The sequence below is a fragment of the Sinocyclocheilus anshuiensis genome, unplaced genomic scaffold (assembly GCF_001515605.1).
Source record: "Sinocyclocheilus anshuiensis isolate Anshui unplaced genomic scaffold, SAMN03320099.WGS_v1.1 scaffold1141, whole genome shotgun sequence".
Lineage (NCBI taxonomy): Eukaryota > Metazoa > Chordata > Actinopteri > Cypriniformes > Cyprinidae > Sinocyclocheilus > Sinocyclocheilus anshuiensis.
Genome location: NW_015554222.1, coordinates 99,947 through 113,817, shown reverse-complemented (window position 1 = coordinate 113,817; position 13,871 = coordinate 99,947). Strand labels below are relative to the sequence as shown.

The window sequence follows — 13,871 nt, the reverse complement described above, 5'->3', positions numbered from 1 at the left end:
GCTCAACATATATGTGTGTGATTGGTTAAAATGCGCAGCACTGTAAAAACGCCTTAAATGAAATACAGTGCAACATGAGCGGATCTTAATTTAATGCCGCAATCGACACTGTCTATTCATATTCACTTAGTTAGCAACAGAAGTAATAGATTTAATTTGTTTGTGCAGAGGCATTTTTATCCAATTTAGTGGCATTTTTGCCCCAAGTCCCTGTGGCCAGGGGAAGGCTAAGCCTTCCCCAGCCTTACACATGCTCCGCCTATGGACACGCCCCTTACTGCTGATTGGCTACAAGTTTGTTTTGGTACTTGGCCCGACTCGGTTTTCTAAAGCGTTTTTGAAAAAATACATACCCCACCTTTAAAGTAGACTTGAAATCAAAATTGTATTTAAATCCTGGTTTATTAAATTTGTATTTAAATCCTGGTTTATTGTGAACAAATTGGTTCAAGAATTTGCCCGAGAAAACAAACAAAATATGCAATAACCTGCTCCGCCCTGGGTAAATAAATAAATAAATAAATAAACGAATAAATTATTTAAAAAAAAACAAAAATTACAAATGAAATATAAATTACAAATAAATACATATATACAATTATTATAGTTATTTAGTCAATTTGACATCAAAATCAACCTTATTTCATTTATTATTTAAATCCTGGTTGATTGTGAACAAATTGTTTTGGAATTTGCTTGAAAAAACAAAATATGCAATAACTTGCTCCACCCTGCATAGAATGAATGAATGAATGAATGAATAAATAAGTTAATAAGTAAGTATTAAGTAAGTAGATAGGTAGGTAGGTATGAAATTTGCCTGAAAAAAAACAAACAAACACTCAAAATATGCATTAACCTGCTCCACCCTGTGGAAATAAAATAAAAAGATTAAAAATAAAACAAATTGCAAATAAATAAATAAGTAAATGAATAAATTTGAGTTTAGGCCATGTTACATCAAAATTGACCTTATTTAAATTATTATTGAATTCCTTAATATGATCAAATTGATATATATATATATAATATTTTATTGTTATTATAGTTATATTATAGTTATTACAGCTAATTGTGAAACCCTGCCATTTTTAGCAATACATGACCAATGCAACACATGAGCAAAACAAATCCATGTTCACAAAGCGCAATGTATGGTCTGATCACATCTCTGAATGTCTCTGTGTGCTTGTTTCAGACGGGCATTCCAGGAGTACTACCAGGAGCACTTAGAATATGCCTGTCCTACCGAAGATATCTACCTTGAGTAAAGGAGTAAAAGGGTAACCATGGCAACTGCTGTCCCTCACGACAGATGTCTGTTCCTGGGCTTGGCCACTACGAGGCGCCTGGCAGCCTTCTCAAATGTAACATAGGCCTCATCTCTTTATTCTCTTCCTCAGTTTCTCTTGTTCTCTCGACATGAACTGAGCTGAATACTTTACATATAGGCTCTTAGTGGTCTGTCTATTTATTTAAATGTTTATCAATTCATTTAATCTCTTCACTGAGATGGATTGCTTGTTTATTTATATATAGTCCTGGTGTAGAAAAGGCGAAATATGACTTCACATGTTTGATTGCATGGCTTTGTGGGTTATGCTCACAAACACACATACACATACGAGATCGAACAATGTCTAAAAGCAAAAGGCGATCAGAGGTTTGAATCTGAAGACCAGGATTGTTTGTAAATATGTATTTGTCCGATTCTGATACATCGCTGAACTGGGTTTGTACTAAACAGGACAGGGCAGTAGGACGTGACCTGGAATCATTGATAGGTCTACAGATTGTCTGTTCCGATGTAGTAGAAGGCTTACTGTACGTTTCTGATTTTACCGCGATGTAAATACTGTACAAATAGAGATGACTGTAGGTGAATACAGATGTTACAATACATCACGGTATGCAAGTATCCTGCGCCATCTGTCTGCGAATGAAAAAGTGGGACAGATTGCAGGTCGGCAGGCTGGGTGTAGATGGATCTAAAGATGGTTCGGTGAGTCTCATCAAGTCATATCTGGAACATATTTGACCCCAAAATCACAATAAACAATTAAGAAATTATATTTTGTGCAAAGATGATTTATTTTTTGCAACTGTGACATTACTTTCATATAATTTTTTAACACCCACAATTACTGTAATTCATCCAGATATTTCAGTTTTGAGTTTTTGTGTATAATTTTCATTATTTGCATTGCCATTGTGACATTTCCATCACAGTTAAACACCCACAATTATTGTAATGCATCCAGATGTTTTAGTTTTGGGTTTATTTTTAGTTTTTAGTTGGTTTTCATTGATGATTCTCAGTAATACAGTTATAAAAATCATCCTGACAATATTTTATTTCAAATCAGCATGCAATTAGGGCTGTGCTACAAATATTACCATTATATGTGACCCTGGACCACAAAACCAGTCTGATACTGTGTAAACCTCATTACATTGCATGTTAATTCAGCAAGTAATCATTTTGGAAATAAAAATGCTTATTTTTGCATTTTAAACACAGAAATCCATCTTAAGATTTATCAGTCTGTCAAAATAATAAATCAAGGAGATGACAAACCTCACAGCTGATATTTCATGTACTAAATCCTGCACTGAGGGATTCAGCGTCCTGTTCTTTGTGTTCTTTTATATTGCACATTTTGGCAAAACATCTGAATTTTTCATGCACACTGCACTGGGTTATACTAGTATGCATAGTATGGTAGTATGCTATTTTGAACAGCCCAGCGTTCCCTGCAAACGTGAGCCTGCAATCTGTTTCCATGGTTACCCGTTCATTTATGACTGTGACACTCTCACAGAAGGAGTTTTATGTTTTAAACGTGTCTTGTTTTTGGTTAGATTGCTGTAAATATTCTAGAGTCAGGATCACCATGCTGTGTCCTTTCTGTTGAGTATGTTATTGAGATTAATATGTAATTTAAAAAAAAATAATATTATAATAATGTTGACTATAACAATCTTACAACCAAAAGCCAACTGTGATGGGGTGAAAAGATATAAATAGCTTTGAATTAGTATTTGTATCTTTCCTTTATCTGCTTTACATTGGTATACATCTGTTGTTGGATGTGTGGTCACCATGTGCGGAATAACATGCAATCGCTGGCGTTCTAACAGATCCGTCAGATCTTCACTCACAAACAGACATGCATCGAATGCCCAAAAACTCATTCATCATTGAACTGAATGGGTCAAATCAGCAATTTTGTCTCATTTATGAACAAATATCAATCAGAGCTCTAAATCCTTAGTAATGACTGTTACATTACATTTTTTTGTGTGTTCATACAGTAAATGAATATCTTAAATATTTTAGCCTTCACTTTAGCAATTTGTAGTGACAAATTGGCTGTGAAACCCCTAACACATTCAGGCAGAGCATCTAATACTTCTTGATTACTTAAGCTTGGGTAGCTGAAACACAATTACAAGAAATACAAAGTTCTGGACTAAAACGTACATAATTCAGTCCTTCACTGTATAACGGAAACAGCTTCAGTATGACAAAACTATGTATCTTGTATCTTTAAAAATGACAACTTGTAAAGAAAAAAGAAAAAAAAAATCTCACTGCCTTGTCATGGATTTGGTCTTATGAATAAAATACTATATGCTTGATGTCACAAAAGTGTTTCTGAGCAGTGTTGTTTTAGATACTATTACAGTTTTTTATTAATATATTGAATTGATAATTGATACAAAAATAATTTATTAATATTTTGAAATTAAGTTTTTATATTATTTTTATATTTAATTTAATTTGAACGTTTTAGTCATTGTGTTGTGTTTTGTTATTTCTAAAAGATGTTTGTATAGTTTATTAATTTTTGTTTGTTTTTAGTTTTATTTATTTTGGTACACCAATTTAAATAAAAAATTTCATTTTATTTCAAGCAACATGTATTTTAGTATTTATTTTTTAGATTCAGTTAACTATAATAACCCTGCTTTTGAGTTTGCTTGGCAAAGGTGACACTTCGCCGATTTGTGGGACTGATGCTGGTGGATGTCAACTCTGTAAGTTCTCTGTGTCATGTTTGTCATCTACAGTTGAGGCTGTCTTTAAACTGCAAATGTTAAAATAATGTGAAATTAAAATAATCTACTTCTCAATTAAAATGCTAAAAAACACAAAGTCAAGTTTCTTTTTCTCCTCAACTATTGTTTTATTTAAGAACATACAGCGCTTAACTTCTAGAATTACAAAATTAATCATTAATTTAATATCTCATATATTTAATATATCAATATTTTTTGGTGGGGTAGGGCGTTCAAATATTATGAAGGGCCTTTGAGTTGAAAAGAATAAAAATCACTGCCCTAGTAAAAAAAAAAAGAGCTTTTTAATTTGCACGGTTTAATTTCTACCATGCAAATATAATGTGGTAATATACATATTTAATTTGTATATTAATATAAGCATTTTTCTATACTCTCTAATAAATGGGTTGCCATTCAGCTAGTTCAGCCTTGTATACTGTACGTTTGACGAGGAGGAATAAAATATCTCAAGACCTGTGTTCTTTAACTTCCTTTTATTTCTAAATATCACTCCATAATTAAGATTCAGTGTTAAACGCAGACTGATATTGAATGAATCTCAAAAGACAGTATGACATAAACATTCATACATTTGTGCTTAACAATAAACACCTTTCATAACTGTAATACTCCTCTATTCCCTTTGAAACAAGTCACTGTTAACAGTCTATTATTATATCAGTGAACTAGTCGGAGCCACATTTTGGTCTGCAAACTGAGAGATGAGTGAGAAAATTAATAACTGTAACACTGTATTTTTTATAAAATCTTTTCATTTGTTTTCCTTCAACAAAGAACCTAAACTGAACAAGATTCCAGAAAAGTTATGCTTTTTCATCGCAAGAAAATCAACGGTCTTTCGGAGGGCTTGTGAATTGTAATTTCATGTTATTGTGGTGGTGCTGGGTTTTGGCAGTGTGCCGGCTTGCCGCTGCTTCCATTAAAGTGCAGAAGTGCAGTGGCAGCATTCAGGTTTAGGGGTGCAATTAGGAATGCAGCAGGGCTCGAGTGCAGAGTCTCTGCCTTTGGCAATCTCACTCTCTCCAAACACCATAGAAGCCTCAAAGTGCTCCTTGACGGCCTGGATTTGCTTGAGCACAGAGTCCCATTCGGCACTGTTGAGATTATAGTATTCTGAGGGGTCTGCCTCCAAGTTATATAGTAAAGGAGGATCATGATGCAGGAGGGGAAGTGATGAGCAGTTGCTGTCTGGGGTGCTTCGACTGTGAATTGCACCTGAGTTATGGGGAAAAAGACATAACAGAAATAAACAGGAAGGAGAGGTAGGAAGGTGAGGTTTATATAGAGTCTAAGAAATAATGAACTTACCCTGTGTATAGTAATGTGCTTTGAAATTTGTCCATCTCACCGCAAACACACTATACTTCTCAGTTGGATTAGTCGGGTAGTAAAAGATGGCCTGTCTTTCACTCTGAAACATCAGTAACAAGGCTCGCTTGACAAAATGACATTTTGGCCCATTTTGGAGGAGTACATGCAGTTTCAGGTTTATTTGTCACTGACATATCCTTACAGACGTAGTGAAAAAATAACAAAAAGCTAGACAGAGTAGTGCAACAGAGTAGAGCAGGGTCTCAAAAAAAAGTTTTATTTGGTTAACTATTCATTTAACCATTTTAAATAGTCTTCAAAATCTATAATGGAACAATACACTATAAAACAACTGAGATTCTGTGATGTTATGGTCAAAGATGTATGTCTAATGGATGTATACGAAGGTTAACTACTCAGACTGAAAGCAAGAATGCTTCCTGTATGCTTAGAGAAAGACCTAAATATATATAAATATACACTACTGTTCAAAAAGATTTTTTTTTTTTGTAAGAAATTATTTTGTTCAGCAAGGATGCATTAAATTGATCAAAAGTGACAGTAAAGACTCTGACATAAGACATTTTTACAAAAAACAAACAAATATATATATATATATATATATATAATCAGCATATTAGAATGATTTCTGAATGATCCTGTGACACTGAAGACTGGAGTAACGATGCTCAAAATTCAGTTTTGCATCACAGTAATAAATGACATTTTTAGGTATTAATAGAAAAATAATATTTAATAATATTACTGTTTTTCCTGTATTGTTGTTAAAATAAATGCAGCCTTGGTGAACACAAAAGACTTCTGTGAAAATCATGTTTTACTAATCTTACTGACCCCAAGCTTGTTATATATAAATAAAACATCCCTGACTATAAATCTATAGTTTTATATTTTCGTTTTTATTAAATTACAACATTCGCAATGCTTCAAGGGATGCCTTCATAAAATTATTAAAAAATTATCACTTAAGTTCATAGCACCTTGTTTCTTTTTGACTCTCTCGACACATTATTAGCATTTTTACCCAAAGTTGGAATTAAATTTATTAAAAATAAACATAAAAGAGTTTACATAGTTATTTTTTCAATAACAAGCATTATAAGGAACTTTATAATGTATAAATTCCATATTATGAAATACTCTAGTACTCCTTTTCAGACTCCTTTAGAGACATAAAACATTACAAAAATGAATTGATTAAGAGTGTAGTTTTGACTCACATGTGAAGGATAGTACAGGAAGAACGGGTGCTTATTTTGGACAGCAACACTGATGAACTGAGAGGCAAATTCACTGTAGGCCTTCTCAAGCTGCAGGAAGTCTGCAGGCTGCTGCTTGATATTCTCATTAAACATGAGAGGTACAGTTACAACACCCTGATCACAGAAGCCATAGCACTTCACATCTGGAGGGAAACACGTGAGATTCTGACAGGGACCCTTTGATAGAGACAGAGCAACAAAATTAATCAGATGACACTCCTGCATTAAAAATATATATTATAATGCTATGCAATTTCCAGATAAAACTGTGAATATTTCAAGAAAACATAATGACCTGGTCGTGGGAGTATGGGATACCGAGATAACTGTCAAAGCCCTGTCGGGTGGGCAGGCAAGTGCCATTCAGCCCGACGCCCAGGTGCCATTTGCCCATTATGGCTGTAGCGTAACCCTTAGATTTAAGCACCTCTGCGACAGTGGTCTCGTTGAGTGGGAGACCCCCTTTTGAGCCCGGATAGAGCACACCAGGATAGATCCCGGATCGAGTCTGATAGCGACCCGTTAGCAAGGCTGCCCTGGACCAAAAACAGTATGTAAAAAAGAATGGTGCGCATTAGTATAATAACATGTTGCCAGAATGAGGGTGAATTGTAATCAGGTTGATGTTGGTTCATTCATCATAAGGGAAATGGAAGGTCAAGCTTAATATATACACAATTTTTTAAATTTTAGGTCATAGTATTTCTTGCATACAGAAAATACACATACTGCGCATAATATACATATTGAATACTGCAGAAATAGTAGACCTATTAGTAGTATGCTTACGATATTTTCGAAACAAAGTCGATGAATATTACCCTGTATTTTGGCGCCATCTTCTGTGCCAGACACTAAATGATCAATTATGGATTATGTAAAGTCGGTGATTATATAAGATATCTAATCAATTTGACAATAAATCAAGGGACAGTGTTTTTCTGATAAAAAAAAGTAATTATAGCAGAAATAGCAGATGGCCTGTTAGTAGTATGTTTAAAATAATTAATAATAATAATAAATAATACAATTATAATAAAAAATTATTTTAAAATAACAAATTTCATAATTATTGCAGAAATAGCAGGCCTACTAATAGTACAATATGATATATGACATCTATAAGAGATATAATCAATAAATCAAGTGAAAAAAAAACAACAACGACAACAACACAGACCAGGCTCAAACTAGGCTACTACATATAAACTACAAATATTATTTTAAAAACGACTTTACAATTATTATTATTTATAAATAATATTTACAATTTCTTTAAAAAAATATTAATAAATAAAAAAATAAAATAAAAAAATCGGAAACTGGAAGGTGATTCAAAAATTCTCAAAAGCAGGTGTACAAATGAATGCATGAATACAAATGAAAGTATACTGATTATAATAGGCTGGATAACAGGTGGATTTGGTTTTACTTTTCTCAAGAAACAAAAATGATGCATTTGATTTTACCTGGAGGGGCTGCACACGGAACTCGTGACGTAGAAGTCGGTAAAAGCAGCCCGTGCGCCGCCAGTCGGTCTAAATTCGGGGTGCGAGAGCTCGGGTGTCCGAAACACCCCAGATCACCGTAACCCAAATCATCGGCGAACAGCAGCACAAAGTTCGGCGGCGATGCGCGCGCACACTGAGCTGTGATCAGTGCAAACAACGCGATTACACTCAGTACGTCCATAATCTGACACGCAGTTTACGAAATCTTAAACATTTCTGAAAACGTTATTTAGGTAGCATGAAAGTTCCTGCTCTGTTCCGGTTTGTTATCAGCCTCAGCTCCTTCCTTTGTCCTGCCATCTCGCTGGAGTCTTTCATGTTTTTTCCGTGTGGATCATGTGATCACCGACACGCGATCAGGGGGCTGATGGGATATGTGGTTTATTATCCAGAGACGGCGTAAATGTGCACCATGAAGTTCGGTTTGAATAACTGTTTCGTGTGGATTATGATCTTTTTTAATTTTTTTATTTGAGCACAGCCTCAGCTCCTTCCTTTGTCCTGCCATCTCGCTGGAGTCTTTCATGTTTTTTCCGTGTGGATCATGTGATCACCGACACGCGATCAGGGGGCTGATGGGATATGTGGTTTATTATCCAGAGACGGCGTAAATGTGCACTATGAAGTTCGGTTTGAATAACTGTTTCGTGTGGATTATGATCTTTTTTTATTTTTTTATTTGAGCAACAACATCTACAAAATTCTTCAAAACTTCTCAATTTGTGTTCCACTGAAAAGAACGGCGTCCGCAGCAACATGATGGTGAGCAAATATCAATATTATTTCCATATTTGTGCGAGCTATGATTCAGTTTAAAGGCACAATATGTAAGTCTTTTTTATTAAAATATCCAAAAACCACTAGAACAGTGTTATATAGTTTGCTGACTTGTGTACTTAGGCTGCATTATCCCAAATGTTTCGAAGAATCTTTTAAATCCAGAGAAATAAGCAATTTTAACTAGTGACACGGAAATTAACGAGGGAAAAAAAATATCATTAAAAATCAGTTACCAAAAAAACTAATAATAACTAATAAAGTTGGGCATTAATGCAAATTGAAAAATCAAGCGTTTATCAAAGGGAATCATTTAAAATTGTATGCTTGTATCTATTATTTCAATGTATTAAAGAAATTAAATAGTTTTTGAGAAATACAGTGCGGTCCAAAAGTTTGAGACCCCATAGTAAAATGCCTTTATTTTGCATTCTTTACTAAGTTTATATAGATTTTGTCATTATGATTATATCGTCAATATCATATCAACAATTTTAGTGAAAAATCTCATTAATTTTTAATAATGATTTCAGAATTTCTTAGTATTTTATTAGGCCATAAATCACCTTTTTGCATTAATGAAAGCAGCACTCAAAATTATATGAAGGAAATGTGGTAATAATGTTTCTAAGAACGTGGAGTTGACAATGTCAAAGTCATAAATTTATTTAGCCTATTAAGTCCTATGGATGTATGGTCTCAGTGTTTTTGACACCATTAATTAATTAATTGAATTCATTTCATTGTTATGCTTGACCAATGGCAGGTGATTAATCTGGCATAATCTTCAACGTGGTGTTGGGCTATCTGAAGTCTTCTGTGGATGTTTTAAAAGCATTTCATTGTCAACAAGGGTTGCTCCTGCTGTGTAGATGCACATAGGACTCATAAACTGTATTTTGAGAGCAAAATACTGCTATGCAAATGTCCAATCTCACTAGAAATGGCCATCTGTTTGCAGTTCAGCCCTCTGCCACTGTAGGTCACTGTTTCATAAATGCTGAAGCTCTAGTCTCACAGCACACTGGAGCTCTAGTCTCACAGCACGCTGGAGCTGCAGCGATTGATGGCTACGATCATTAATCTCTCATTAGAGGCAGTGAGAGCAGGGGTGCAGTGTCCGGCCGCAGTCCTTTACATCGGGCTGTGCTTGCTTTGCTTGTGATACAACGTGACAATCAGTCAATTAAATGAATGGGGGATCAAATAGACTGCTCCACTAGCTGGAGGAGGTGAACGTCAAGTGCCGATTTTCAGGGAGAGAAGGAAATCTAGCATGCTCTGCATTTGAATTGCACTGCCTTCACAGTTCACACGCACAGAAGTGAGAGATGGGAGGTACCCCTTACCTGAAGAAGATTTCAGTGCAGGAGTAAGAAATATTACAAGATCAATATGCTTGAATTAGGAAATGCCAAAAATGTGCAGACTTGAGGAATTAATTAACATAATGGTCTCTGTTCAAAGCATTTCATGAATACTACACTCTAAAAAAAATGATGTCTTTTGGTTGGTGCACAGTTTAAATTGGAGGAACCTGAGAAATAGAGACCAGAATATCATTACCATCTACCACTGTGAAGACCTTAGCAGCAGGATTGTGTACCATTGCGGTTCCTGAATTACAGTTCTGAATTGAAGTAGCAGACAGGATGCAGAATTTAAATTAGATTTTGACTGTAAGGACATTTATGTAAATTAAATTGATATTCAAAGAAACTTATATGCCTTTTTAGCAAGAAATGAAAAGTTTGTCAAAATCTCTTAAGTTGAAACTATAGATAGATAGATAGATAGATAGATAGATAGACAGATGTTTAAAATGCTTGTTATAGAAATTTGTATTTAGTTTGTACACTACCATTCAAAAGTTTGGGGTTAGTAAGATTTAAAAAAATATATTTTTAAAAGAAGTCAAGATGTCTAAATGTACCAAAGCTGCATTTTTTGACCAAAAATACTGTAAAAGCAGTAATATTGTGAAATATTATTACAAATTATGAACTGCCTTTAACTGAAAAATGAGTGTTTACTATTGTCACTTTGCATTATTGACACACTATTTTCCTAATTAATGCTGTACAGTTGCTTTGACACAATCTGTATTGTTAAAAGCGCTATATAAATAAAGGTGACTTGACTTGACTTGACAAATTAGAATAGATGATTTCTATTTGAATTTATCTTAAAATGTAATTTATTCCTGTGATGCAAATCTGAATTTTCAGCATCATTACTCCAGTCTTCAGTGTCACATGATCCTTCAGAAATCATTCTAATATGCTGATTTGCTGCTCAAGAAACATTTCTTATTAGCACAGTGTGCTTAATATATTTTTGTGGAAACTATAATAATTTTTTTTCCTTATTCTTTGATGAATAGAAAGCTCAGAACAACATTTATTTGAAAGAAATAAAATAAATAAAAGAATAAAACTGAGTTCTGCACAGGCAAACATTTATCACATTTTCGGTAAATGTAGAAATCTGCCTCCACATGCTTGTGTGTGTGGTGTGATTTGTGTTTATGCATTAAATGTGAGGGGTGTGTTATGTGACCCTCCACTCCTGCTCATAGTGCACAGAGATCTGCGCATTGATAAACTGTTTTGATTCACCATTCACTTTCACATGCCCATTCAGAGATGACCTACATTCAGTTTGGCACAAGTGTGTGTGGTATTAGAGTAATGAAGGCAGGTGGAGAGAGAATGAGAGGAAAGGGAATGAGAAACCGTGAGATGCTCTAAAATGTCTCCCTTTTACCCTTTGTTGAAATATTCTCTCTCTCTCGTTTTTGCATGCCTGTGTTGCATGCCTGTTTGCTTCCATCCCAAGCTGTTTTTTTGTTTATTTATCATCTCCAGAAAAGACAATTATCTTTGCCCCAGTGATCGGCGGCCGCGTTTGATGACTTTAACTGAGTCTGGCTGCGTTCCTGCTGGCGGAGGCAGAGGAAGAGCAGGCCCTTACATCACGCCCGCATCGCCACCGATACATTTGGCACGCCGCATTGATTCTTGGGGCGTTAAATCCTGGCCGCAGTGTACAGTCAGCTTGGATACCTGAGGGAAAGGATGCTATCTCATCATCTCACCATATTACGTAGCCAAACTTCGGCCACTTGACTTCTTTCCTTCCAGGTCGTCGTTTGATCTCTGATTCCGTGTTAATGAGTTCGTTAAGTAATTGTGAGTAGAGCAAACCTGACCTTTTAGATTTGCTTTAAGTACTAAAATATGCCATTGCAAAGAAAGTCTTCGCATTTCACCAATGCAGGAAGTGAAGATTTTGTAAAGATCAATGATCAGCTGATGGTAATTTTCTGTAATGAGTCCATGTCTGGTACTTCAGCAGCCATTTGCATTGTGTGTTAGTGATTTAAACCTACTTTTGAGAGTATCCTGCAGACAGATGCTCATTAGTCTCACAGAGCCAGGCTTTGACTTTCAGCATAATGTCTGGTGCACTTTGCAGCTTTAGTCTGGCCAAGAAGTGCCCACTTAAGAATCTGACTTGCATGTAAAATGATCAATTTGTTTGTTTTTTTTTATTTATTTTTAATATGATACTTAGGAGCAGGTAAACTTGAAATTGATGATGAATAGCATGGTAAATAGGACGGTAGTGTCTGCAAGTGATTGTATGGACAACTTTTATTTATTAATTTATTAATTAATTTATTTTTTTAATTAACCTTAAATACACCAGGCAAGTCACTTAAGAACAAGTTCTTATTTTCAACAACAGCCTGACATTGTGTGGCAAAATTGTATAAAATATGTTTTCCATCTGAAAAAAAAAAGATTTTTTTTTTCATTTATAAAATTAAATATCTTATACATTTTTCTGTTTTTTTCTGTACAAGCTTTATAAGCAATGAGCTCTTAAGTATCAAATATATATATATATATATATATATATATATATATATTATCCAGTATATCATATAATATATATATATATGATCTGTATATATAAAACATTTAATAGATATTTTATTTGTTAAATAATTCAGATAATTCATATCATTTTTAAAATTGAATTTTAATTTAATTATTAAAATAATTGTAAAAAATCTATCTACAGTATATATATATATATATATACATTCTGTTTATAACGTATATATATATATATAGAGAGAGATATTTTTAGCTTTTAAAACACAACACTTAAAAACAATATTGAAAAACAGTAAAAATGTATTTTGAAAGCTAAAAATATTTCAAATCGTTTTTGACAATGTTTGTCAAGACCCCTGTTCCTTTTTGTTGTGCTCCATTTAGGTGCTTTTGAACGTGCCTTATATTAAACGCATCAAATCAGAGAGAGATGTACCAGAAACTGGCCTAAAATTGTACTGAGATTCTGACTGATTACTTGGCTAGTCAGTCATTCAACCACCTACAGGTCAATTTTGAAAACATGTAGTATTCAGACCCAGCCAATCAGCATAAAACTCTCAGTTTTAAATCACCCTTAGTGTTATTGTGTGTACAGTGCATCAGATGGTCTGTGGGCGAGTTGTGCTGTCTGAGACTGACTCTGGATGCTCATTAGCGACTTAAGAGAGTTTTAATGCTTTGTTTCAGTTCTCTGGGCTTCATTTTTCTTCTAGTTCTGTGTCTGTCTTAGATACGTTGTTTATTCTCTCAGAGCTGAGCAGAGTTATAGATGGCATATTCTGTAATTGTATGTCTATTAGTGGAGCTAAAGCAGAAGCACTCAAAGATGTAAATCTTGAAACAAATCTGTTGTGTAACCTAAACTAAGACAGTGATTTATGTTTATTATGCCCAAATTACAGTCTTTATGATGTTGGAAGCGGGAGCCCATTTCGAGAAAAATGCTATATATATACACACACATATAAATATACATATTCATATATATATATATA

At 34.2% G+C, this 13,871-nt stretch overlaps 1 protein-coding gene and 1 pseudogene across 4 annotated transcripts in view; one reads left to right on the top strand and one right to left on the bottom strand.

The window, feature by feature from the left end:
* The window catches only part of LOC107671162 (C-Jun-amino-terminal kinase-interacting protein 2-like), a 30,335-nt gene extending 28,834 nt beyond the window's left edge, over window positions 1–1,501 (top strand). For all 4 annotated transcript variants that reach the window (XM_016464031.1, XM_016464030.1, XM_016464032.1 and 1 more), the window contains one exon: window positions 1,199–1,501. In XM_016464031.1, the coding sequence (XP_016319517.1) occupies window positions 1,199–1,271 (73 nt within the window). In that variant the 3' untranslated portion in view covers window positions 1,272–1,501. The remainder of the gene's footprint in view (window positions 1–1,198) is intronic.
* Window positions 1,502–3,967: 2,466 nt separating this feature from the next.
* LOC107671147 (arylsulfatase A-like) lies at window positions 3,968–8,512 on the bottom strand (annotated as a pseudogene).
* Between the last annotated feature and the right edge of the window lie 5,359 nt (window positions 8,513–13,871).